Source organism: Erpetoichthys calabaricus, chromosome 4, assembly GCF_900747795.2.
Source record: "Erpetoichthys calabaricus chromosome 4, fErpCal1.3, whole genome shotgun sequence".
Lineage (NCBI taxonomy): Eukaryota > Metazoa > Chordata > Cladistia > Polypteriformes > Polypteridae > Erpetoichthys > Erpetoichthys calabaricus.
Window position 1 is genome coordinate 333,935,691 of NC_041397.2, and position 27,882 is coordinate 333,963,572.

At 42.1% G+C, this 27,882-nt stretch overlaps 2 protein-coding genes across 23 annotated transcripts in view; one reads left to right on the forward strand and one right to left on the reverse strand.

Moving 5' to 3' along the window:
- The window catches only part of LOC114641379 (ICOS ligand-like), a 263,459-nt gene that overhangs the window by 168,874 nt on the left and 66,703 nt on the right, over positions 1-27,882 (reverse strand). The gene's annotated exons all lie outside the window — the stretch shown is intronic.
- Positions 1-27,882, forward strand: part of LOC114641380 (uncharacterized) — a 261,003-nt gene that overhangs the window by 133,032 nt on the left and 100,089 nt on the right. For 2 of the 11 annotated variants that reach the window (XM_051925993.1, XM_051926002.1), the window contains exon 3: positions 22,737-22,799. The exons of 7 other annotated variants lie outside the window; for them this stretch is intronic. In XM_051925993.1, coding sequence (XP_051781953.1) covers positions 22,737-22,799 — 63 coding nt within the window. Of the gene's footprint in view, positions 1-19,265; positions 19,731-22,736; positions 22,800-27,882 lie in introns of those variants that run through there. 2 more of the 11 variants (XM_051925999.1, XM_051925996.1) reach the window with 2 other exon arrangements.

Consider the following 27,882-nt stretch of genomic DNA (forward strand, 5'->3'; position numbering starts at 1 on the left):
TTGACAGAGTGCTGAGGAGAAACCAAATGAGTATGAAGCAGTTATACTATTTACCATTTGAAAGGAATAGTGAAGAAGTGCAGGAACGTCTGTACCAGTATGTGCAGGTAAGACTGAACATGTGCAGTAATACTGTAACTGTAATCTACTGTACAGCAAATAGTCCAACATTGTATATCGACATGCAGTACAGTTGATTTCACCTCGACACATTTGCTACCGCTGTGAAAGCAACATGAATATGTTAGATTTGACTCTATTGTCTCCAAAATGAAAATGCATTTTACATCAGACTTACTGCAGTATCTTGTTTGATACAGCATATAATGGACCTGGAATCAAGTGAACCACCACATATTTTCATATACATGGATGAGGCTGGCTTCAACTTGGCCAAAGGAAGAAGACGTGGGCGTCATCTGATTGGACAGAGAGCTACTGTTGATGTGCCAGGCCAGCGGGGTGGGAACATCACTATGTGTGCGGCTATTTCTGACAATGGGGTCCACAATCCTATTCCTCTTGTGGGGCCATACAACACCCAACATCTGCTGACCTTCTTGAACACCCTCTACAGGGATCTCATTCCTGAAGAAATTGGTCAAGAAAATGTACCACAGTATGTAATCATTTGTGATAACGTGAGTTTCCATTACTAAAAACCTAATCAGACAATGGTTTGCCAACCACCCCAGGATGCTGATGGAATTCCTACCTCCATATTCCCCATTCCTCAACCCAATTGAGGAGTTCTTCTCAGCTTGGAGGTGGGAGGTATATGAGCGTAACCCACATACACAAATGACACTGCTTGCTGCCATGGAAGCTACGTGTGGGGATATAACAGCAGACGCCTGCAGAGGCTGGATAAGACATTCTAGGAGGTTCTTTCCACGCTGCATGGCAAAGGAAGATATCTGTTGTGATGTGGATGAGAACATGTGGCCCAATATACAGGATCAGCAGCAATTGTAGAGAGCATTTAGAGTTTCAGTATGTATATATTGTTTTCCTACATTTCATATGTTATGCATAAAGTATTGAAATGCATTTTTTTTGCTAGATTCCAAGTGCTTTGCATGGTATGTCACCATATACCTGTGCAATCAATAAAATATTCTTCTTGAATTAATCTCCCGCAATCGGTGTTTTGTATTTATGTTTCCTGCCCTTGTCATTCAGATGTTTTGTGCATCAGTAAATGTTTAGATTGTGCCAATTTTATATTGATAAGATGACTTTACATTTTGGCTGTCATGTCCGTGGACGATGATTCATGGACTTGGCATTTTGATGGCACTGACATATTTAGCGATGTAAATACTTGCTTTTGAGGCATGGATTAAGGATTTTGAAGAGGTTACCTGCTTTTTCTGGACATCCATGGCGTTTTGTCATTTGCACTAAGTGTTTTGAGAAATGCACTCGCTGTTATGCAAATGTTAAGTCTGTTGTGAGAAATGCACCAAAGCAACTGAGAAAAACTGTAATGATATCAGTGGCTGACTATTTTGATCTAAGTATCCATTGTGGCAAAAGTGGTGACCAGCAGATGAGAGCAAAGTCACACAGACAGCCTGCTCTGACGTCTTCATGGAAGAACCTGTTAGCTTCTGACCCTGCAGACCTGTGATGGTGAACTTAGAGCTTCTAGAATTTGCTTCATGCAGTCATTATGGGAAACTTTTTGCTGCACTCATGTCTGCCATGGACGGGCACAGTCTCAGCTTTGACCAGGCGGTTCACTTGATCCAGAATCTGGTGGCCATAGGCCTGTGTAAAGCACTAGATCTGAATTCATCCTCCTCTGCTCTAAACATGGCCCATGATGGCCTAAGGCCTACCACACTGACGATTCACTAATCAAAGCATGGCACTTGCTAGATGATGCCCTCTCAACTTTGACAGGTGAAAGTGACAGATCTTATTTCACAGTTTATTTAATGTTGTGTGCGGTGTCACTGAAATAAACAAATGAAAACTTAATTGAATAAATATATAAAGAAATAAGCAACAAAAGAAGAATTTATTGCTGTGTTTAAATCTGTGCAGAGGTGAGAAACCAACTCCATCATGGGACTGAAGGGTATCTCGTATCTGGACAGACTCAGAGAATGAGACCTATCTAGTCTGAGCAGAGGAGGCTGCGTGAGGACCTCATCCAGAATTTCAAAATCCTCAAAGGCATCGATAATGGAGTATCGAGTGACATTCTTTAAGATTATGAATCTCACACTTGAGGACATCATTGGACATTAAGAAGAAATTAATTGAAAACTGAAGCCAGGAAGCACTTCTTTACACAAAAACCTATGGGACTCTGGAACAAACTACTGAGACATGGAGTTGAAGGAGAAACCTGGACAACCTTTAGGAGGATCTGGAGGAGATACTGGGACAAATTGTTGTGTGTAGATGGGTACAAAATTGGCTCAGGCACAGGAAGGAGAGGGTAATGGTTTGAGGATACTTATCAGAACTAGCCAATGTTAAGAGTGGTGACCAGCAGGGGGCAGTGCGGGAGCCGCTGCTATTTTTAATATCTATAAATGATTTAGATAGGAATATAAGGAACAAGCTGGTTAAGTTTGCAGATAATACCAAGATAGGTGTACTAGCAGATAATTTGGAATCCGTTATATCATTACAGAAGGACTTGGACAGCAGACGGGCTTGGGCAATTTTTGTGGGAGATGAAATTTAATGTCAGTAAATGTAAAATATTACACATTGGAAGTAAAAATGTAAGGTTTGAATACTGTGATAATAAACAAATCCAGACATCATAAAAAGGTTTGGGGCAGCCACCCATATAATATCCCTGGCTGCAAAAGGTTTCTTAGTAATAGAGATGTTCACCAGACTGAGTCCAAAACAGAACTGATTACATGTGGTAAAGATGGCGGCTTCAAAGGCCCGTATAGAAAGTGACATCATTGAAGGGGCCGGAACTGGAAGTGACATCACTGGAGGTGCCGGAGCTTTGCAGGATTTCCAGGGAAAAGCCTGCAGGGAACTGAGAAAGACAGTCAGTGCACCCCGCTGTCCCCTGGTCAGATGTTTTATTACAATTATGTAAGCCCTTTAGCTGCCTCCTACTCTCATGTGTGTGACAATACTCAATGGGCGATCTGAGAGTCCAGCTTATGAGAAGGATTTAGGAGTCATAGTGGACTCTAAGCTATCAACTTCCAGACAGTGTTCAGAAGTCATTAAAAAATGAAGAGAATGTCAGGTTATATAGCGCCTTGATGTGTGGAGTACAAGTCACAGGAGGTTCTGCTCAAGCTTTATAACACACTGGTGAGGCCTCATCTGGAGTACTGGGTGCAGTTTGGGTCTCCAGGCTACAAAAAGGACATAGCAGCACAAGAAAATGTCCAGAGAAGAGTGACCAGGCTGATTCCAGGGCTACAGGTGATGAGTAATGAGGAAAGATTAAAAGAGCTGAGCCTTTACAGTTTAAGGAAAAGAAGATTAAGAGGAGACCTGACTGAAGTGTTTAAACCCAGCCACAGGGGATGCACAAACCAGTGTGTTACTTCATGTCAGTCCCAAGCCCGGATAAATGGGGAGGGTTATATCAGGAAGGGCATCCGGTGTAAAATTTTGCCAAATCAATGTGTGGACAACAATACAAATTTCCAAACCGGATCAGTCGAGCCCCGGGTTAACAACAACCACCACCAGTACTGTTAGCCAACAGAGTGTTGGCGGAAATTGGGCTACTGTTGGCCGAAGAAGGAGAAGAAAAGGGGGAGATGTGTCCGGAGGCAGGAGGAGAGAAGGAAGGTAAGGAGAGTGGAACTGAGGGTAGGAACTTTGAATGTTGGCAGTATGACTGGTAAGGGGAGAGAGTTAGCAGACATGATGGACAGAAGGAAGGTTGATATAGCGTGAGACTAAATGGAAGAGGAGTAAGGCCAGGTGGATCTCAGGAAGATTCAAATCGTTCTATCATGGTGTGGATGGGAGGTCAAATGGGGTAGGGGTTATTCTGAAGGAACAGTATGTCAAGAGTGTTCTGGAGGTGAAGAGAGTGTCAGACAGAGTGAGGATTATGAATCTGGAAGTTGAAGGTGTGATGATGAATGTTGTTAGTGCATATCGGAAGCAAAGCAGAAGCGGACAATGGCTGACAGTGAGGTGAATCGCATTGCAACTGTAGTCGAGGAACTCCAGGCACTCGATGAACAGATTCAGAATCTTCTGTCCAGACGAAGATACCTCAGAGATCTGAAGGCTCGGCTGTTGGATAAACCGTCCTCGCCATCTGTTATCGGCGTAACATCAACCCCGCGTTGTGCCGCGCAAGTCACCTTCACCCCCGCGCCTCGTAGGAGCGACACCGATGATGACCTCGGTGCATTTCAGCTATGCAGGCGGGGGTTCAAGGCCAGAACACCTCCATCGGCACAGGCAAGCATCGTAACCCAGAACCGGTTTGACCCTCTAAGCGTCCCCAGTTCGCCTTCAGCTCCTGGTGATGTAATTGTGGTAGGTGATTCTATTGTTAGGAACCTCAATATCACTTGCCCTAATAGAAAATCTTTTGTTTCTTGTTTTCCCGGTGCTCGTGTCCGAGATGTGACGAGACGTGCACCGGCGATCTACAAGAACAGGGCAGTTGGAGCCATTGTTATACATGCTGGCGTAAACGACATAAGGCACCGACAGTCCGAGATCCTCAAGGCAGACTTCACTGCATTAATTAAAGACACAAAGGAGAGGACCCCATCGGCAAAGATCTTCATCTCGGGTCCACTCCCTCTCGTCAGACGATCAAACGAGTATTACAGTCGTCTGCTTGGTTTAAACAACTGGCTGCAGGGCTTCTGCAAGAATCAAGACATCGGGTTCATTAACAACTGGGACCTCTTTTGGGAAAGACCGCGTTTCTTCAAGCGAGATGGCCTGCATCCGAACAGCTTCGGCGCCCGGGTCCTCTCCGAAAACATATTGAAGGTAATTCGTTTATCTTGACTATCTATCTCTGCTTTTAACCCCTTCCGAAATGCCACTCCTGTGTTTGGTCATGATAATTGTTTAAAAAAATCTTCCATAAAAGTGCGCAACATAAATACTGTAATAACCAATCTTAATGCACATAGAAAATCTAGGCAATACGGCATAAACACCAATAATTTAATTAAAGTTACTACTTTAGATGAACAATGTATTAAAACTGTAAAAACAGATCATAGATTAAACAAAAAATACACACAGAGCGGCGCTAATAAAAATAACTTAATTCCTGTTCCATATATCAATAACGCCCATAGTATTCATCTCTGCTCCTCCGAAACATTGAATATGGCACTATTAAATATTAGAGCTTTAACTAACAAGACGTTTTTTATCAACGATCTTATTAATGATAAAAAAATAGATTTTATTGCACTAAGTGAAACGTGGCTTAGCTCAGATGGCGCAGCTGTTTTAATCGAATCTGCGCCTCCGGATTACAGTTTTACTCGTGCTGATCGCCAAGGAAAGAGAGGTGGAGGGCTAGCGAACATTTACTCAAGTAGGTTAAAATGTAAAAATATCAGTTTTGGTAAATTCAAGTCTTTTGAGTATCTCGCCATTGTTATTCAGGGAGATTCTCACGTTCTAGTATTATCCGTGTATAGACCTCCTAAATTCAACGCGTCTTTCTTTGAGGAATTCTCTGACTTGATGTCAATCTTAATTACAAACTATGACGCACTCTTAATAGTCGGCGACTTTAATTTTCATGTAGATAATCAATGTGACCAAAAAGTAAAAGAATTTATGAACCTCCTGGACTCTTTTGATTTGAGACAGCTCGTTAATCAGCCTACACATAAAGCGGGTCATACGTTAGACTTAGTGATTACTAAAGGACTAAAAGTTGATATAAAGCAGGTCATTGATACAGGTCTTTCAGACCATTTTCTTCTACTTTTTAATATAGAAATAATGATAGAAAACACTCATGAGAAGCATATTGTTAAAAAACGCTTCTTTGACTCATCAGCAGCTTTAAAACTTACAAACATTCTAAGCAATCAGTCCGTTTATAGTGCCAACTATAATAGCGAGGAGAATGTAAATAGTAAGGTGGAAAGATTTAATACTAAAGTGAGGGCTGCTGTTGACTTAGTTGCACCTGAAAAGACAGTTAAAAAATCTTCTAGCATTGTTATACCTTGGAAGACCCAAAGAGTGTCTGATTTAAAGAGAACATGCCGTAGAGCTGAGCGTAAATGGAGGAAGACTAAACTAGCTATTGACTATGAGATATTAAAAGTTAAAATAACAGAATACAATAACACAGTCCGTCTTGAGAGGCGCTGCTATTTCTCTAAGATTATAAATAACAATGCTAGTAATCCCAGAGTCTTATTTTCGACAATTGATCATCTGTTAAACCCAGGTAACTCAAAGGAATGCCTCCTAAGTACTTCCAGTAAAACCTGTGAGACTATCGCTGTATTTTTCAATCAAAAAATTAATGATATTAGAAATAACATAGTATATCTCCCCAACACTAAGGATCCTCCTAAACCCCAGTACCCCATAATAAACAAATTAAAGTCTTTCACTAGGATAGATTTACCTGATTTACATAAAATGATTTCTCAAATGAAACCATCCACCTGTGCCCTTGACCCAATACCAACAAATTTTTTCAAAGAAGTATCAGGTGTGCTTATTGATAATGTTCTTGACATAGTAAATTCGTCATTAGATACGGGGGTCTTCCCAGACTGTCTTAAGACTGCGGTAGTTAAACCCCTACTTAAGAAAAATAATCTCGATCCCTCTGCTCTTGAAAATTATAGACCCATCTCTAACCTGCCTTTCTTAAGTAAAATTCTAGAGAAGGCAGTCATTATACAGTTAAATGAGCACCTCAATAAACATGCTATTCTTGATAAATTTCAGTCAGGTTTTAGAACAAATCACAGCACAGAAACTGCACTCGTTAAAGTAGTAAATGACTTGCGGGTAAATGCAGACAGAGGCCATTTATCTGTTCTCATCCTCTTAGATCTGAGTGCCGCATTTGACACTATTGATCATAATATTCTTAAGAATCGCCTTAGTCAATGGGTGGGCCTCTCTGGCAGTGTCTTAAACTGGTTTGAATCCTACCTGGCAGGGAGAAAATTCTTTGTTAGTTGTGGTAATTATAACTCAAAGACACATGATATTCTATATGGTGTTCCACAAGGCTCTATCCTGGGTCCGCTGCTCTTCTCAATCTACATGCTTCCATTAGGTCAGATTATCTCGGGACATAACGTGAGCTACCACAGCTATGCTGATGACACACAGCTGTATTTATCAATAGCACCTGATGACCCCAAATCTCTTGATTCGCTAACACAATGTCTAACCTGTATCTCAGAATGGATGAATAGTAACTTTCTCAAATTAAATAAAGAAAAAAAACGAAATCTTAGTGATTGGCAATAATGGATACAATGAGGCTATTAGAAATAAACTGGATGCATTAGGATTAAAAGTCAAATCGGAGGTAAAAAGCTTAGGGGTAACCGTTGATTGTAATCTGAATTTTAAATCGCATATTAATAAAATCACTAGGACAGCTTTTTTTCACCTAAGGAACATAGCAAAAGTTAGACCTCTTATATCATCGAAAGATGCAGAGAAATTAGTTCATGCGTTTGTCTTTAGTCGGCTAGACTACTGTAATGCACTCCTCTCAGGACTACCCAAAAAAGACATCAATCGTTTGCAGTTAGTGCAGAATGCAGCTGCTAGAATCCTTACCAGGAAAAGAAAATCCGAACACATTTCTCCAGTTTTGATGTCACTACACTGGTTACCTGTGTCATTCAGAATTGACTTTAAAATTCTGCGTATGGTTTATAAAGCTTTAAATAATCTCGCCCCGTCTTATATATCGGAATCTCTGACACCTTATATTCCAAATCGCAACCTCAGATCCTCAACTGAGTGTCTCCTTAGAATTCCAAGAGCAAAACTTAAAAGAAGTGGCGAGGAGGCCTTCTGCTGTTATGCACCTAAAATCTGGAATAGCCTGCCAGTAGGAATTCGCCAGGCTAATACAGTGGAGCACTTTAAAAAACTACTGAAAACACATTACTGTAACATGGCCTTCTCATAACTTCACTGTAATTTAATCCTGACACTCTGTATATCCAATTCATTATAATAACTATTCATTCAAAATTTGTTCTAACCCCTACTCTCTCTTCTGTTTCCTTTTCCGGTGTCCTATGTCCTATCTACCCAAAGCACCATGATGTTCCAACAATGATGGATGGATTAAAAGCCAGAAGTCTGTACGACCATCAGCATCAAGTGACTCTGTGAGAACCCTAACTACAAAGAGGACTATTTCATTTATGTTAGGTAGAATGCCCAGAGGGGACTGGGCGGTCTCGTGGCCTGGAACCCCTACAGATTTTATTTTTTTCTCCAGCCTTCTGGAGTTTTTTTTTGTTTTTTCTGTCCACCCTGGCCATCGGACCTTACTCCTTTTTATGTTAACTAAGGTTGTCTTATTTTAATTTCTTATTTGTCTTTTATTCTTCTTTTCTTCATTATGTAAAGCACTTTGAGCTACTTTTTGTATGAAAATGTGCTATATAAATAAATGTTGTTGTTGTTGTTGTTATGCACCACAAGTTGGGTGTGTGATGGAAGGGAAAGAAGATTTCTGGAGTGAGTTGGATGAAGTGATGAGCAGTGTACCCAAGGGGCAGAAAATGGTGATTGGAGCAGATTTCAATGGACATGTTGGTGAAGGGAACAGAGGAGACAAGGACGTGATGGGTAGGTATGGTATCAAGGAGAGGAATGAAGAAGGTCAGAGGATACTGGATTATGTGGAAAGTATGGACATGACTGTGGTGAATACGTATTTTAAGAAGAGGCAGGAACACAGGGTGACATACAAGAGTGGAGTAAGATGCACACAAGTAGATTACATCCTATGCAGAAGAGTTAATCTGAAAGAGATTGAAGACTGCAAAGTGGTGGCAGGGGAAAGTGTAGTTAAGCAGCATAGGATGGTGGTCTGTAGGATGACGTTGGAGATCTAGAAGAGGAGGAGAGTGAGAGCGGAGCCAAGGATCAAATGCTGGAAGTTGAAAAAGGAAAACTGCAAGGTTGAGTTTAGGGAGAAGGTGAGACAGGCACTGGGTGGCAGTGAAGAGTCACCAGACAGCTGGGCTACAACTACAGCAGATGTAGTAAGGGTGACAGCAAGAAGGGTGTTGGCATGACATCTGGACAGAAGGAGGAGGAAAAGGAAAGAGTAGTGGAAGCTAGGTCAAAAAGTGAAGTGATTATTAGTGAGCAGCAGTATGGTTTCATACCAGGTGAGAGCACCACAGATGTGATGTTTGCTCTGAGGATGTTGATGGAGAAGTATAGAGAAGGCCAGAAGGAGCTGCATTGCGTCTTTGTGGAACTGGAGAAAGCATATGACAGGGTGACTGAGAGGAGCTGTGGTATTTTATGAGGAAGTTGGGAGTGGTAGAGAAGTACATAAGAATTGTACTGCAGTAGGAGTGATGGAGGTGGGATTACATCAGGGATTGGCTCTGAGCCCTTTCTTATTTGCAATGGTGATGGACAGGTTGACAGACGAGATTAGACAGGAGTCCCCATGGACTGTGATGTTTGCTGATGACATTGTGACCTGTAGTGAGAGTAGGGAGCAGGTTGAGGAGACCCTGGAGAGGTGGAGATATGACAGGAGAGGAGAGGAATGAAGGTCAGTAGGACCACCAAGACAGAATACATGTGTGTAAATGAGAGGGAGGTCAGTGGAATGGTGAGGATGAGGGGAGTAGAGTTGGCGAAGATGGATGAGTTTAAATACTTGAGATCAACAGTACAGAGTAATGGAGATTGTGGAAGAGAAGTGAAAAAGAGAGTGCAGGCAGGGTGGAGTGGGTGGAGAAGAGTGTCAGGAGTGATTTGTGACAGACAAGTATTAGCAAGAGTGAAAGGGAAGGTCTACAGGACAGTAGTGAGACCAGCTATGTTATATGGGCTGGAGACGGTGGCACAGGAGACAGAGCTGGAGGTGGCAGAGTTAAAGATGTTAAGATTTTCATTGGGTGTGATGAGGATGGACAGGATTAAAAATGAGGACATTAGAGGGTCAGCTCAAGTTGGACGGTTGGTTGACAAAGTCAGAGAGGAGAGAATTGATTTGGACATGTGCAGAGGAGAGATGCTGGGTATATTGGGAGAAGGATGCTAAGGATAGAGCTGCCAGGGAAGAGGAGAAGAGGAAGGTCTAAGAGAAGGTTTATGGATGTGGTGAGAGAGAACATGCAGGTGATGGGTGTAACAGAACAAGATGCAGAGGACAGAAAGATATGGAAGAAGATGATCTGCTGTGGCGACCCCTAACGGGAGCAGCCAAAAGAAAAAGAAGAAGTGCTTTAAATTCAGATGGAAACTTTTAAATTTCACACAAACATTAGGAAGTTTTTCTTTACACAGAGAACTGTAGACACTTGGAATAAGCTACCAAGTAGCGTGGTAGGCAGTAAGACTTTAGGAACTTTTAAAACTAAACTTGATGTTTTTTATAAGAATCAAGGGAATAGGACTGGTGAGCCTTGTGAGCTGAAGGTCCTGCTCTTGTCCAGATTGTTCTAATGTTCTAACATTCTAACAAAGAAACAGAAAAGTATTCCCTGTGGCCTGTTTGAAAGACTTAGAGGTACTCAAGGACCTCAACAGGGCGACTGTAACTGTACAGATCACAAGACCCACGCAGCCCTGCAGTCCTCCAAATTTGAGCTCCACCAGAAGGATGTTACCACCCAGTATGCTGAGGGACACACATTATTATTTTTTGAATTTAGTAAAGATTAAAAAAGAAATTAAAATTAAAGAAAAACGGTGAGAGTGGCAACATGTCCTGAGTATGTTATGAGAAGACCTTGGCCTTTTCTGAGGTTCATTTTATTTCACTAATGATATCTTATTGTTATCTGTTGTCATTTTCACTCTGACTGCACACCCCCTTATTATGAAGCCCCCAAATGAGTTATGAAGTGGTGGCACAATGGTCTCTCTTTACCCCGTGTCTGGGTGGTACACTCACTGCTTTTACTCTCTCATCTTAAAACTGCCAGCTCTTTGCATGTGTGAGTGTGCCCTGTGATGACCTGGCACCCTACCCACGGTTGTCTGTCCCTGAAGTGAGCAGACCCGCTTGCACAGTAAACAGATTAATACAATTTTAATCTTTACATCACATAAGTAAAGCACAAAGATGGCAGAGCAGCACAAGAGAGAGTAAGAATCTCCAGTGCTGAGCTCCTGCTGTGCCAGCTGCTTGTTTCTGAGGTTTCAGTTCTCTTTTTTATCACATTTGTGACCATCGCTTGGTTTCCTGTTTTTTTACGCTTTTTTTTTTTTGTCAAATGTGGTTGAGATACCTCAACAGATCAAACTACTGAAGTCCAGTTAAGTTTCTGGTCAGGTCTGTTCAGTGTAGTGAAGTTCCTACTTGCATATCTTCTCAGAACGGTTGACAATAAGCCATACATGATGAGTACAACTTTACAACTTCACGTGGGTAGAAACTATCCCCATATCCACTGGTGTTACTGCCCGTGAGGAAGACTGAGAAACACAACCGTGCTGGATGGCTGAGGTCTTGCATTTTCAATACAGCAACTCTTACAAATGTCCAGAAGAGAAGGTGGCTGGGTGCCCATCATATTCTGTGCTGCCTTCACCATTCTCTACAGTGCCATGTGGCCCTGGGCTGAGCAGATGTCATACCAGAGTTCCAGGAAGCCAGGGAACATGGACTCTCCTGCACCCCTGGACGCTTGAGGGAAAAGGAGTAGAAATGTGAGAAGCTCCCTGATGAAGAAGTGGCACTGGTGAACCTTCTTCACAAGTGCTGAAATATGTTGAGCCCACTCCAGTTCATCAGTGATGGTCCCTTCAAGAAAAAGGAGAATGCAAATCCTATAAGTCAGAGAGCATGCTGTCCCTGTACAATGTGAGTCTTTAATAAAGTTTAAATGTCAGAATTTACTGAAGTAGACCTGACGCTGCTGCTGTTTATTGTTTCCTCCTGAGGTCTGAAGCCATTGAGGTCCTACAGGAAGTTGGCTTCATCTGCTCAGAATAACTCGATAAACCACACAAACCTCTGCTTCATTTTTAATGAGCCATTGCAAAGCCTGAAACGAGTGCTGGGCCTGTCCAGTATGGACCACACCGTCCAGTCCAGGACTTCATGGGCACACCAATGCCAGTCTTGTTTTTAAAGAGGCCTCTGTGCTCCTTAAAGTTGTCTCTTCTATATTTTTGATTTGAGGACTGCTCTCACGTTTATCTCCATTAATGATGTGTGTACGCTGTATGTGCCAGTGCTGTATGTACACAAACACACACTCTTCATGGTTCTGCCAAGCTGTGTCTCATACGTATGCAGCTCTACGTTAATGGTAATGACTCAAACCAGTTCAGGACCACAGAGTCCACAGCATTTGTCACTGGATGAGGTGCCATTCAGTCAGTCAGTCACCTTCACGCAAACAACCACAAGCATCCTTACAGTGGGTGAGGTAACCCAGAGGAAAACTCTGGGGAGCTCCACACAATCAAAGAGAAGTCCTGTAAAGTGAGACAGACATCAGTCTGGGGTTTTCTTTGAGGATTGTGTTTATTTGATGTTTTATTGTCATATTTTAATGTCATTTCTGTTATGTTTGCCTATGAGAGTACTGTAACTGTGTCCTGTAACTTCACATGTGCCACCATGTCCTGTACTTTGTGGGAGGAGCCACATGAGGCGGGGCCACCCTGACATCACTGCTGCTGGCTCCTCCTTCTGGCTTAGTGGAAACCCACCGGTGGACCATTGAGATTGTGCTGGAGTTGCCAGTCGTGTTCTTTCTGTGAATACGCTCGGGTTTTTCTTGTGTTTTTCTCATTTTGTTTTTTTGGTTTTTGCCTACAGATTGTGCATTTGGACTCGTTTGCTGTGAATTCCCTTTTTCAGCTGAACCTTTTGCTTTTGTTTTGCTCTGCTGAGCAGTTTTGCCTATTTTTGTATTACTGGTAATAAATCTCTCAATGTATAAACATTACAGTTTGAGGTTGTCTTTCAAAGCAGAGTTTTAACAGGTTTATATAACAGAACTTATTTTTGTAGATTCTGAAACTTTTATAGTCTTTTTGAACTGTCAAAGCCTGCTTCTCTTTTCAAGCCATGTTAGCCTAGAAGTTGGCAGATTGTTGTCAGGGCCAGTCGGGCATGAAGTGAGCATCTTCTGGTCATTCTGGTGGCGTCAATACCTTTTTACTGAGTCCCAGACCTCCACTGACAAGAGTTTCAAGTTGAAACAGACAAAGTAACAACAACAACAACAACAACAACATTTATTTCTATAGCACATTTCCATACAAAAAGTAGCTCAAAGTGCTTTACATAATGAAGAAAAGAAGAATAAAAGACAAATAAGAAATTAAAATAAGACAACCTAGTTAACATAAAAAGGAGTAAGGTCCGATGGCCAGGGTGGACAGAAAAAACAAAAACAAAAACTCCAGAGAGCTGGAGAAAAAAATAAAATCTGTAGGGGTTCCAGGCCACGAGACCACCCAGTCCCCTTTGGGCATTCTACCTAAGATAAATGAAATAGTCCTCTTTGTAGTTATTGTTCGCACGGAGTCACTTGATGCTGATGGTTATACAGACTTCTGGCTTTTAATCCATCCATCATTGTTGGAACATCATGGTGCTTTGGGTAGATGGTGGTGGCACAAGCCACCACCAATAGGACACCGGAAAAGGAAACAGAAGAGAGAGTAGGGGTTAGTACAAATTTTGAATGAATAGTTATTATAATGAATTAGATATACAGAGTATCAGGATTAAATTACAGTGAAGTTATGAGAAGGCCATGTTACAGTAATGTGTTTTCAGTAGTTTTTTAAAGTGCTCCACTGTATTAGCCTGGCGAATTCCTACTGGCAGGCTATTCCAGATTTTAGGTGCATAACAGCAGAAGGCCGCCTCACCACTTCTTTTAAGTTTTGCTCTTGGAATTCTAAGGAGACACTCAGTTGAGGATCTGAGGTTGCGATTTGGAATATAAGGTGTCAGACATTCCGATATATAAGACGGGGCGAGATTATTTAAAGCTTTATAAACCATAAGCAGAATTTTAAAGTCAATTCTGAATGACACAGGTAACCAGTGTAGTGACATCAAACAAAGAGAAATCTGCACAGTGAAGTACTTAGAAGAAAAGCTACAGGCCAGCAAGTGAGACCAAACTGAACGGCTTTATTGTGAGGTATGTTTGTGAGGATTTCTTGCCTTCCCAGCATTATCTTCAGGTTCATAACTTGTAGCTTCTGTTTCTAGAATACTTGCAGAAGCTTGTATGGACGTTTACCTATCGGCTTGCCCAGGTTCAGTTTCCATCTCCAGTTCTCATTGCATGTCAGTAGCTAATAACTGGTCAACCTGCCTTTTAGAGTACAAGGTATATGACATTAACTAATTTTTGTTATAATTCTAGAAGTCTCCCAACTTGAACCCACCATCTCCTGTAGGTTCTGACTAACACATTTTCTCCTTTCATTCCGTTTTTCAGTGTCCTCTTCCTTCTTTCTGATAATTTTGAAAAATGTTGGCTTCAAAACTGATCACAGAGTCCTTAACTGCCCGTGCAAAAAAGCCAGAAAGACGATACTCCAATCACTGTGCCACCAGCGTAGGCAGATTGCTGAAATGTGCCCGTCTCACACTTCACTGCAGCATGGTGGAGTTTCCAAAGCCTTGTACTTCTGCAGAGGTTCCTCGGTTTACTTAGCAGGCTACTGGAGAAGAATAATATGAAAGACTGGATCTCCTTCCATGTATCTTTCCAGGCAGCTTTTCTACCCACAGATTACCAGACTCAGGTTGAAAAACAGCTGCTGGCTGCTTGGCAGGATCCCATGCAACCAATCAGAGACTTTGTTTATGAATAACTAACCCAAACACGTCAGAAGAACACATGTACATGCATGTCACCCGTGGTCTGGGGTAGCCCTTTAGGGCCTGGTGATTCCGTGCAATCATTGTTGAGGGTCCTTGATAGAGAAGAGCTGGGCAGCTATGAGGGAAATTAAAGCCAAACAACGGGGCTCCTGGGAAAGAAGCACCAGGGCTAAGCCTCAGAAAGACAATCAGTCAGTTGGGGATGTGCTCACCATGTGGCCCTTGCTGTTTGGCCTGAAGGGGGCGCTCCACCTCCCCAACACCCAGGACACAGGCACAAGTTCTGCACAGCACACCAGTTTTTATACTGTGGGAAATGTTTCCCAAATCATTTCCCACCAGAAAGCAAAGTACAAAGCACCAAGAACAAAGCACACAACACTTTGTCTTCTTTTCTTTTCCTCTTCTCTCTCTCTCTCTCTCTCTCTCCATCTCCTCCTTCCTCCAGCCAGCTTCGTCTTCTCCCTCCCAACTTGGCTCCTGGAGCAGTGGCAGCCTTTTATGTTACTTCCAGGAGTATTTCTGGTGGCTTGTTAGCGTAGTCCAGAAGCACTTCTGGGTGTGATGAGAGCACAAAGAAATATGGCTCAGCAGTCCCTGGAAGTAGCAGGACCCACAGAACTCAACAGGGCTGAGTCAACAAACTTCAAATCGCATGATGCCCTCTGTGAATCCAGAGCCCCACTGTAATCCATGGTGCTGCCATCTAGCGATCCAGGGTAGATAATGCTCTATGCACGCTCTTTTCCCCAGTTCTTCCTTTATGAAGTCATCCTAGCCAGGTAAAGGCTTTGGCCATTCGCCACATCTCCCCTCCTTCAGCTGAGCCATGTTGGGCGAAACGGCCCATCCTGCGAGGGCTGTCTTAGTCCAGTTGGGGCTGTCGATATCGACCAGTCCATGGCTGCACAGTGAAATATAGAAACAATCGTGTGACAGGGAGACGCTGCGTCAATGCGTCTCACAGTGTCTACCTCTGCCATATATGGTCAGCGTCTCCAACCATGTTCAGGCCGATGAGACTCATAATACTGTATCATCACCTCCCCACCTGGTGCTTGTGACCTGTGAGACTTGGGGAAAAAAATGGGAAATCTTGCCCCTACTCATGGTCAACCATGTTCATCTTGTCTCTCCACTTCAGAATCCCAGCTACTCATCGCCCTTCAAAACTATCCAGGGACAATTCTCTAGGGGTCCCCTTGATCTGTACGGTACTGGTGTCACTCACCTGTACCACCGCATCTTCATGAGAGTCCTGAACAGAGCTTCATCAGATAGTCCTGTGCCGTGTTTAGGGCCACCTTGGTCGTCCTCTCCAAACCCTCGATTGACTTCTTAATTAGGTCAGTCACCTGCAAGAAACCCCTTGCAAGGTGGAGCATCATTTCTCAGCTCCCATACAATTAAACGACATTCATCTACTGTGAGCCATTGAGCACGCAGCTCACCTGTGCACTCTCAGTCGGGTGTCGTACGAGCTCAGGGTGGTGGTTCGCTAGCCCTGACTAAACCATATTAGTGGCAGGATCCTGGCAGTCACCTTCTGATCCCTCACCTGCTTGAGATTCGGGGGAGATGATGCCCTGTGCATGCTCTCTCCTCTGGTCCTTTGTTTATGAAGGCGTCCCAGCCGGGTACAGGCTCCGGCCATCTGCCACAGCTGGTTGTGTCAGCGAGTGTTCTGGGCATCACTGGGGATGATGTTGTTGTCACTGGAAGTCCCTTTTCCTTAATTAATCACAGGTTGAGGGCTAAAATAGAATTACCTGGTGAGCTGCTGATGAGAGGTGGAACTGTAAAGTTCATTTTGTCAGATAAGCGTTTGGGAATTGTGGCAAGGATACCCCTTGTGAAGTTGAAGCCTTCATCTTGGAGGGTGTGTTTCTGGCCAAGCCCCTGTTCCTAGCACTGGATTTCATCATGGCACCTGACATCACGTTGCACCCTGGGACTCGTGTCTGTGATGCCCAGGATTGGGTTGTTCAGGTTGTACTGTTTAGCAGTACCTGTAGAAGATGTTGGTCCAGTGGAGAACAGTACTCATTCTCAGCCCAGTGAGCTACAACCTGTTCTGAGGAGACGGCCTATGGTACATCTGGACAAACGTGGCCATGTGGCTGTTATTTACCATCAAATACACTCCACTGATGACAGTGTAAAAGGTTTTATAAATGAAGAGAGAGTCCATCAAAGAGTGTGATGTCTGCATGTTACTGGACAGTGATCTGGAGCCCATTACCTCTAACTGGGCATCCTCAGTGGTGTTGGTGTGTAAGTCAAATACAACGTTTTGTTTTATGCAGACTGCCATGGACTAAGTGCCAAATACACTGGTGATGCCTCTCCTATGTGCAGTGCATGAAATTTTAGAGTCCTTAAAAGGAGCTCAGCATTTACTATCTGGATACTGGCAGGTTTGCATGGGAGAAGACAACAACCCGGTGGCTTGTTATAGTTCTGAGTCATACCATACAGAGTGAAGAACATCTCCTGAACGCTTGACAGGACAGGTGCTGAAGGAGTTCATTGTGAAGAATCATATCATCCACATCAATGATATCTTTATCTTCTCACCATCACTAAGACAGCACATTGGGGGCTTAAGTGAGATGTTAAGTACTCAGAGTAGAAACCTCTGGCAGCCTGACTCCAAATTTAAGAGTCAAGCTTACAGTCTGCCTTCATCCTGGCCAAATCAACAAAATAATCCCCTTTATAATTTAAGATTTTATTAATAATAAAATCAAACATCAAGACAAGAGCAAGAGGATCAAAACGTCTCACCTACAAGAGGACAATCCAAAAGCTAACAAATCAAGTCCACAATCCAAACCTCAAAAACAAGAGAAATCCAAAAATGAGCACATACAGAAACACACGAGTCCAAAAGTAGTCAAAGAACACAAAGGAAAAATCACTAAAGTGTCAGCAATGAGCTGAGGACCCTCAGACCAAGGGTGGTCACCATAGACTCAGTGTTGACGAGCCCCACAACCTCAGCATTGCAATGCAATAAACAAGAAAAGTAGTTAAGATGATCAATAAATAATGAACAAAGAGCAAATCCTCATTAAGACGTCATCAAATACGGGAAGAAAGAAACAAACAGACATTGAATACCAACAACAACAATATTTATTTATATAGCACTTTGCATACAAATGATGAGCTCAAAGTGCTTTACAGGATGAAGAAAGAGAAAAAAGACAAAATATAAAATTAAAATTAGGCAATACTAAGTTTATAAACTCCAACACTGCATTGAGTCTTAAGAAGATGGCCTGAGTTCAGAAGCTTTGGTAAGGAGTCCTACAAAGATGGGACAACAGGAGTTTTCCATTTTGGGTTTCACAAGTGAGACCTCAACTGACAAAGATGGAAATGTAAAGATCTTTAATTATAAACTGTTGTGTGCATTAGATGAGCGAGGTGTTTGTGGCAATTTACTGTGGTGGCCTCTGTTAGAACATCCTGTCAGACTCAGATGATCTGCTGATGAATATCACAAACAGGGACGAGGACTGAAACTGAAATAAAGTGACTTGTACAACTCAGTTTGTAGCTAAAGCCAAAAAACAGAAAGGTTCAGTGCTGGACTCTAGGATGGGCCTCTTATAGCTTCAGATGTGCAGCATGAAGTGGCTTAAGATGTGCTGTCGATGACGCAGGAGTCACCCACATACACACATGTGTGCTCTTGTGTTAAAATACTTTCATGCAGATCTTTGGAAGAGCTGAGGCCCAAAATGGTCGGAGGTCTCTCTGCCTTTTGTTTGTGACTGTGGAGTTGCACTTGAGGAGTTAGTGAGCAGCAAATTCTGGAATATCATGAAGTGAGGCCCATCATCAAACAGCTCAGACATGTCAATGGACTTTAGCGCTTCATGTGATGCTTGCAGTTCCAGAGCTTCAGTTTTATCATTTGTGACCTTCAGAGCAGGTTGTGACAGTGTGGCGCTTTATCAACACCAGCATGATAATGAATGACAGTATTAGTAGTAGATGAGGTGACTTTCAGGTGATCACTGACTAGACTTTGAAATGTTGTAGTAACTGTGGAATTTCTGTAGAATGTCTTATTCTGGTCAGGTGTTTTGGGTAAAGCACAAGTGCTGAATACCTGAGAACAAGAATAAGGACAGAATAAGAATGTGTGTGTGTGTTTCTGCTGTTATATTTATGTCCAAAGTCACAATAACAATAGAATTTAACAGTTCAGTGATGATAATACTGTAGCAACAGACTTCAGGACACAGGAGGACAGCTTCTCAGAGCCACCTGACAAATGACAAGTGACGACTTCAGTTCTTGATTTGCAGTCATGTCCTCCACTCAGATGGCATTCATCACAATGACAGTCTACAGGACGGTCGAATCTTCTGTTTTATATCCAAGACTGAATCGGCTCATGTGGTTTGTTCATTAATTTAAATCTAATATGTTTTTGTGTTAAGTGAGAAGACATCATTCGGCTTTTGATGTAAAGCTTCACTCTGGGAGGTCTTGTATTCTGACGTCTCTCAAGCCCACCTGCTCACTCCGCTTTGCTCTTCTGCTCTGTGCACATTTCTAGATGTTTTCACATTGACACTCGGTGGTCAATGCTGTCCACTTCCTGCTCAGTTATCACATCTCCAGCACGTCAGCCATTTCTAACTCATAAAGGCTCATCTCTCGGTCACAATGGACATCAGACTTGTTGTGATTCTCTCCATCTTTATAACATGTAAGTATTTATTTATGAATATCCTACATTTAATTTAGGAGTCTCTTTCTTTTATGTAGGCACACCACAAGTAACTTGTCCCTTAAATGGCACATTTGGCTTTTTTCACAGGTGTTGTCCCCAGGCTCATCTCTCCAGGGTCCCCAGAAGTGATTCCATGTGACCTGAGGGACATCAATGTGGTCATCTGGTACCGGCAGTACCCTGGGCAGCCCCCGGTGGCTTTAGGGGTCTATGACAACAACTCAGCTCTTCCACCAACGATGTTCGTTGACTATTTTAATGGAGTCTTTTCTTATTCCAAAGAGACTGCGACTTTAACATTTAAAAATGTCACCAAAAGTGACGCTGCAACTTATTATTGTGTGAAGAAGGAGAGTCAGAGGTCCGTGTTTGGGAATGGAGTCACGCTGACTTACGAGGATACGTACAGTAAGTGCTGCTTCATGACACGCCGTCTGTGATACTTGTTAACATGAGGTGGGATTACGAGAGCCGGGGTCTTGAATGATGGCAGGGGGGCATCGAAACACAAAGACGTCAATTAGGATTAGTCCTCTGGGTAACTCCATTAAATGAACAGGCGCCATTGATAGGGTTATATTTATAGAGTTATTCATGTGCTAAAATGTGTTATGACAGATACAACAGCACACCTTCATTTAAAATGACATTAAAATGACATTATTATACAGCAAGGCAGCAGCTTTACTCCCGTGTCAAGAGTTGAGATTATTTTTCTTGAGCAGGGGTTTACTAACTGCAGTCTATAGACCGTCAGGGATGACCCCCGTATCTAATGATTAATAATAATAATAATAATAATTCTTTACATTTATATAGCACTTTTCTCACTACTCAAAGCCTCAGTAATTGCAGGTTAAGGGCCCTACAGAGCAGAGTCCCTTTTGGCATTTATGGGATTCAGACTGGTGACCTTCTGCTTGCCAGTGCAGATCTCCAGCCTCAGGTCCTCAAGGAGCACATTGCAGACGTCTTTGAAGAAAGCCAGCTGGTACTCAGAGAAGAGCGCAGGTGGAGGGAATCAGCTGAGAAATGATTCTGCGCAGTCCGGGTCGATCTATGCCAGGGAACAAAATGAACTCGCTTAAAAGTGCACGTCGGGTTCACGAGATTTACTGTACTATTTATAATATCATTTATGTTTAAAATAATAAGGCAAAAGCCTCACAAGTTTTGCTAATAGTTTTTGGGAAGTATTCCATTGAGTGCGCTGGCCTAGAAGTTGATCAGTAGTTGAGAATAAAACTGTCGGATTATTAATTACAATTATTAGAGAACATTTTAGAGAAATAGGCCGCATGCCTCTCAAGACGGGCTACGTTGTTATATTCAGTTATTTGTATTTAATCTAAGACTCGTGTCGTTTTCTGTCTCACATAAGGATATTCACTCCATGTGTTATCTGCTTCTACTCAGAATTAGCAAAGTGCTGTTTGTTATTTCAAAATTAAAATCACAAGCTGCGAGAAACGTCCAGGTGGCAGTGAAATGTCACAATACGGGGGCATTTAGCCTTCTTTACTGCCTTTAAGGTCAATTGTCTGTATTTAAGGTTAGCTAAATACTCATAACAAAAGCAAAGAGAGTTCACTGGGCGCTGAAATGAAGAAGTTAAGATCTGCAGACGACACGCGGAGCTGACGGCCTTTGATGTCACCGGCGACATTTGCAGATTTTCACAAACATGGTTTTTAGCGAGGGGTCCTGTTACTCAGCTGGCTCTCTGACTGTTTTACGTTTTTATTTTCAGAATGCTGTACACTAGGATTTGAAATCATGATTTTCTAATTCAAGTTAGAGATGCCGTCTGTTACCCAACATGGCTGCTTGCTCCGTATTCTTTTAGACCCGCAGCTCAGACCTGAACCTGCACACATTCCTTCTCAGTCACCACAGCAGACATAATAAGACAAGAAAAGAAAGGACGTACAGAATGATGTTAAATTGATTTAAAGTGCTGCTGTCACTCCTGACATACATTACAGTAATTACTAAAACTGATATATGCAGCCAAAGAGAAGCCATGTAGAAATACAATTGTTCTTCACAGTTCTTCAAAGGGGTCCATCTTCAGAGGCCTTGCAGCCATTTCTCTTCCGCCTGCTCAGGGTGGCTCCTGTCTTCATGTCCACCCTGTCGTTTTAGCACATTGGACTTTACCTGCTGTGACTTTCTTCTGTCAGCCTGGAGCTGTGCATCTGCGCTAATCACTGAAGGTCTTTAAGGGGTCTTGTCACCACCCTCATGTTGTCACAGTGACTTGTCTGCTTGGCGTCACTTAGCAGATGTGTGCTAAGCAGAAACACATTAAATGACAATGACACCCACATGTCACAGTGTCACACAGCAAGGACTCAGCTCTGATCACAGCACGATTCAGTAAAATGTCTGCTCCCAGTAATGTGGGGGTCCCATGTCTCGACACTTCACATGACACAGGAGCTCCTACACTTGACCCACTTTCATAACTGCAGTACATACGGTGAATTATCTCTGCTTGTACAGAACGTAAGTGCCAATCGTCTCAGCACTCGTCAGACCAACTGTAGACATTGCAGACCCCAAGACCCCTTAGCAGCGTCTGTTTGAAAGTTAAAAAAGACAGCATGGTGTTTAAGTGGTCATCAAAAGGACTGGTGGAGAAGACTTGAGGAGCAAACAGCAATGAACTGGGCAAGCAGGGCACAAAATGGGCAGATAATGGGAGGGCAGGCCTATGGAGAAACGTAAGAAAGGAATTTACTGGAAAAAGGTTTGTAAAGGGTTAAAGCATTCAGACTTTTCAAATCTTAAATTAAAGCAGATGTCTGCAATCTAGAAAAGCCTGAATTGGGTTTGCTTGAGGTATTGACCTCTCACTTTCAAAATTTGCAATTAATTGTACATTTAAATAATTGAAAAAGAGAAGAAATCATCTCTCATAAGAGCTTTGTCTGTTTTCTATCTGCGTTCAAAATTAAAATGTTCTTCTTTCTTTAACAGAAAATCAACAAACTACAAAGTCCTCTTCCTCTGAGAATGTTACCTGTGCCAGCTGCCACCAAGGTAAGTCACTGGGGCTGCATGACGTTGTCATCCTGCCATGTGGTGGCATTTTAAAGGGGACACAATTACTTCTCATTAGACAGTCAATGACATTTTCATGACACTATTTGACTAATATTTGATACAATGTCACACTTTGAATATGAAGTTCTAATCAAATCAATGGTGTCCAGTGTCCTAATTCAGTGTGAATTCAGTGCAAATGTGTAGGGCGCTATATAACAGATTTTTATTTAGGAAATAGACGCATATAAAAGGCGCTATATAGGACAGATGGATACTTTATTGTGCACAAATGTTCAAATCTTCCTTTCCCCGACACACAAAATGCAAATGTTTTGCCACGTGATCAGGTCACCTAACATGAAAGGTGCCCACTGACCTTTGAGGTTCTTCATGAGGGATAAGAAGAAATGTTCACACCAGCTCTGTAGCCCCTCACCTGTCTCACTGCCCGTATCTTGTCCGTGTATTCAATGCCAGGTATCTCAGATGGCATTCTGCTTGCTGACATAAAAATGAAGGTGCCAGACTGGTCCTTCAGAGCGATGCCATAGGAGAACCATTTTGTGTTTTATTTTGTGATTAGTGAAATATTGATGGGCCCGGATTTTAAAAGGTCTCCTGCTGCATAGGTTAAGTCCAGGCTTTCTTCCTTTAGCCTACCATACATTCAAGATTTTGTGCTTCTTCTACATATTAGGAAGTTTTGCAAAGCATGAAGAACCAACGTCATATGCAGAGAACCCTTCTCAGAATGAAATGGTGTTTGGTCAATCAACGGCTCTACGAGGAACCACACAACCCAGTAAAGAACCATAAAGTGCCACTAAAGAGCCAGTTATTTTTAAGAGTGTCGGACCCTCTTCTACTTTCACTCTTTTACTTCTGCTCATTTTCCCACCCATAGAGGGCTTCACAAAGCGCCCTTGTTGCACTTAAAAGGCTGCAGATAGACAAGGAATTGACATCTTATCTTGTCGGCTGACTAACAGCAACCAGACAGAGACATTGAGTTCACCTTGCAGTTAAAAATTGTTTTTATTTGAAAAAGCCAACAGCAGTAAATATCAGCGATACAAAGAGCTCTCTAACCTGAACGTGTTCAGGGGGTCTCCATTTAGTCTCACACGGCCCAGTTCCATACTCACAGACTGCATGTCTTTAAATGAAAATGAAACATCAGGTAGAGGGTGTCGATTATTCTTCCTTTGAACAGCAGCAGAGCTGAGCTCTTTACAAAAGTGTCAGTAAAACAGCAACTGAGCGGAAACTCCATTTGAACAGAGAGACGTTTTAATGAAAATATTCTGATAAACGGCAGTCCTGTCTTATAGGACATACGCACGAGTTTACACACACACTGAGCAAATTGAAGGAACCAGCTGTCCACCTGCTTATCCATGCAAATCCTGAAGACAAAGGCCAGGAGCTTCACTTGGTGTTCACATGAAACACCAGAATGTGGTCTCTCTTACCGTGCCAATTGTGCCATGACTGTTGGCACCAGGCAGGCTGGTTTGAGCATTTCTGGAACTTTATGATAGATAGATAGATAGATAGATAGATAGATAGATAGATAGATAGATAGATAGATAGATAGATAGATAGATAGATAGATAGATAGATAGATAGATAGATAGATAGATAGATAGATAGATAGATAGATAGATAGATAGATAGATAGATAGATAGATACTTTATTAATCCCAAGGGGAAATTCACAAACATGCAAACACACATGGCGACTGAGCTGAGATTTGAACCCCTGTCTCTGAGAGCTCTGAGACACCCGCAATAACCACGGGGTCCAAGTGCTGCTCGTTTTCGAACCCACTTCATTCACTTCAGTCACAGAGGCGTCACATCATCTCCTTATAGTATCAGACACAAAGAAGGAGACGCCTTGAAGGAGACAGCAGCTCCATCACAGAATGGACCGACCCCAGTTAATGATACTGGAGAACATGCAAGTGGTCCCCAGACAGTAACTGGGGATTAAACTCAGGACCCTGGAGCTCACAGAAGCTTCCAAACTTCAGAATTCACACTGACTTTATCAGCCACGAATTAAATGTGACTTTTCAGAGTAGAGGAAAAATTATGAATGATTTGTAAAAAAGCAAATATTGCAGTTTTGTGTTTTAATATCCTGTTTCAGGCACAAGTGAATGTACGAACCGAAGCTTTAGACCAGTCAAGAAGAAGAAAAAGAAGAAGAAGCAAACTTTAAAACGGGACAAGCTGACATCGATCAACGTGACACCATAGCTGGATGACGAGAAGGCCAAGCGAGGAGATCCACGTTGGCATTTTGTTCAGCATTTGTGACGATCTTACTGAAGAGGTTTTGTGTTTTCTTTCTTTGTAATAATAAAATAAAATGTGAACTATAACAGGATATAAAGTATAGAGAAGTTGAACAACATTCACTGTCTATGAAAATCAGCCATATTTAGGGGTGAGCGTCATACGGTCAATCTCATCTTTTGTGTTTGGCTGTAAATTACAAGGTGGCTGCGTGGATTGTGTTTCACTGTTTTTTATTTTCATTTCTCGCTGTTTTTGTCATTTCTCCCAGATGCCTCGCCTGCTCTTGGTTTACGTTTTGTCATGTCCTGTCTCTTTGTCCCTTGTCCCTTTCATCCATTTTAGTCATTTAGGCACTCAGATGTTGTCCTGACTGAATCAGCAGTTACCTGAGAGGTCAATTTAAGACTCCCATGAGGCCAGAGCTCCTCTGCTGTTGGGATGGTTCAGGAGGCTCATTCACTGGCTGGTGTTCAGATTACATTTTTATGTCTTTTGTGCACTTGTTTGATTTATTTGTTTGTGATAATCTTGTTATGTATGTTAATTATTTGCACTATTCCATGTTTTGTGCTAGTTTTGTGTATCATTTCATTTATATGCGTCTGTCCTGTTCTGTTATGTTCTTTGAGTTTTCTGGGTGGTTCCCTAAGAGGCGGGGCCACCTGTCCACCATCATCAGGGCACCGCCCTCACCCTTATAAAGGCTATGAGAACACATGCTTATTGGTTGTTCATTTAATTCACTTGGTGGTGTTAGTGAGTTCCTTTGTACATTTCCTGTGTTTTTTGACATTTACTTTGCCTTCTGGATTTGTGATTTTGGGATTTGTTTGGCTTAACTGAAAGTCAGGACTAAGAAGTCAGACCTGAACGTGGACATCACCATTGTCCTGCTTAAAAGCAACTTTGATCTATACTAAAAAAGAAACATTATCAAGAATCGATTAAAAAGATGAAGTAGTGATTTTCAAATTAAAACCAGTGTGAGAGTAGCAGCATTCAAGAGGTGCATAATGAGAAATAACGGCCTGTTTAAAGGTTTTATTACACTCAGGCTTGTTTACTTCGTTGACATCTTTGACTTATGTTGTTTGTAAGATTATGAGCTACAGAAAGAAATGTCGTTGATGTGTCATTTCATTAATGATTTCTTATTATTACCAGTGGTCATTTCCACCCTCTCTATACACCTCCTTATTATTTAATGCATAATGCGGTGGTAAGCGGTGCTGTTGTCTCTGTGTCTCCCGTGTCTCTCTGGGTTTCCTCACTGGTTTAATTCTCACATGTCAAAGACACAGTCGTTACAGTAATGGACATGTAACTGTGTTAGAACATTTAAACAACTTATCTGAGAAAAGGCCATTCAGGCCAACAAGCTCACCAGTCCTATCCACTTATTTCTTCCAAAGAAACATCAAGTCGAGTTCTGAAAGTCCCCAACGTCTTACTATCTACCACACTACTTGGTCGCTTATTCCAAGTGTCTATGGTTCTTTGTGTAAAGAAAAACTTCCTAATGTTTGTGTGAAATTTCCCCTTAACAAGTTTCCAACTGTGTCCCCATGTTCTTGATGAACTCATTTTAAAATCACAGTCTCGATCCACTGTACTAATTCCCTTCATAATTTTAAACACTTCAATCAGGTCACCTCTTAATCTTCATTTTCTTAAACTGTAAAGGATCAGCTCTTTTAATCTTTCCTCATAATTCAACCCCCATAGCCCTGAATCACCCTGGTTGTTCTTCTGTGGACCTTCTCTAGTGCTGTTATGTCTTATGGAGACCTCAACTTCACCCAGGACTCAAGATGTGACTTGTACTCCACACATCAAGGTGCTATATAACCGGACATTCTGTGAGCCTTCTTAATGGCTTCTAAACATTGTCTGGAAGTCAATAGCTTAGAGTCCACTATGACTCCTAAATCCTTCTCATAAGGTGGACTCTCGATTTTCCTACTGCCCATTGTGTATTCAAGCCTCACATTTTTACTTCATATGTGTAATTCTTTACATTTACTGATATTAAATTTCATCTGCCACAAATCTGCCCAAGCCTGCCTGCTATCCAAGTCCTTCTGTGATGACATAACGGATTCCAAATTATCTGCTAATCCACCTATCTTGGTGTCATCTGCAAACTTAACCAGCTTGTTACTTATATTCCTATCTAAATCATTTCTATATATTAAAAATACCAGCGGCCCTAGCACTGCCCCCTGCTGGTCACCACTCTTAACATCGGCCAGTTCTGATGAGGTTCCTCGCACCATCACCCTCTGCTTCCTGTGTCTGAGCCAATTCTGCACCCATCTAAAAACATCACCCTGAACTGCCACTTCTTTTAGTTTGATGCCCACCCCTCTCATGTGGCACCTTATCAAATGCTTTCTGAAAGTCCAGATAAATAATCTCATCTGCTCCACTTTGATTGTTGATTCCTCATAACATTCCAAACATGGCCTCCCCTGTCTGAACTCATATTGAGTATTTTTTAATATTAACGTTAGCATATATTGTACAGTGGCATTCATATTGTATCCATATGCAGTATATGCCTGCCACTGTGTCATATTAGTCATTCTTTGAGATTTCTGATACACACACACACACACACATATTAGACACACGCAGGGCATAATTTATGCAAATTCAATGCAAGACAGAAGAAACAATTGTGAAGTGCATGGAGACAAATGACACATCTGAAGGCTGGGATTGACCTGCTAACGATGCCAGCCACTAGATGGTGCTGTTTGACTAAACT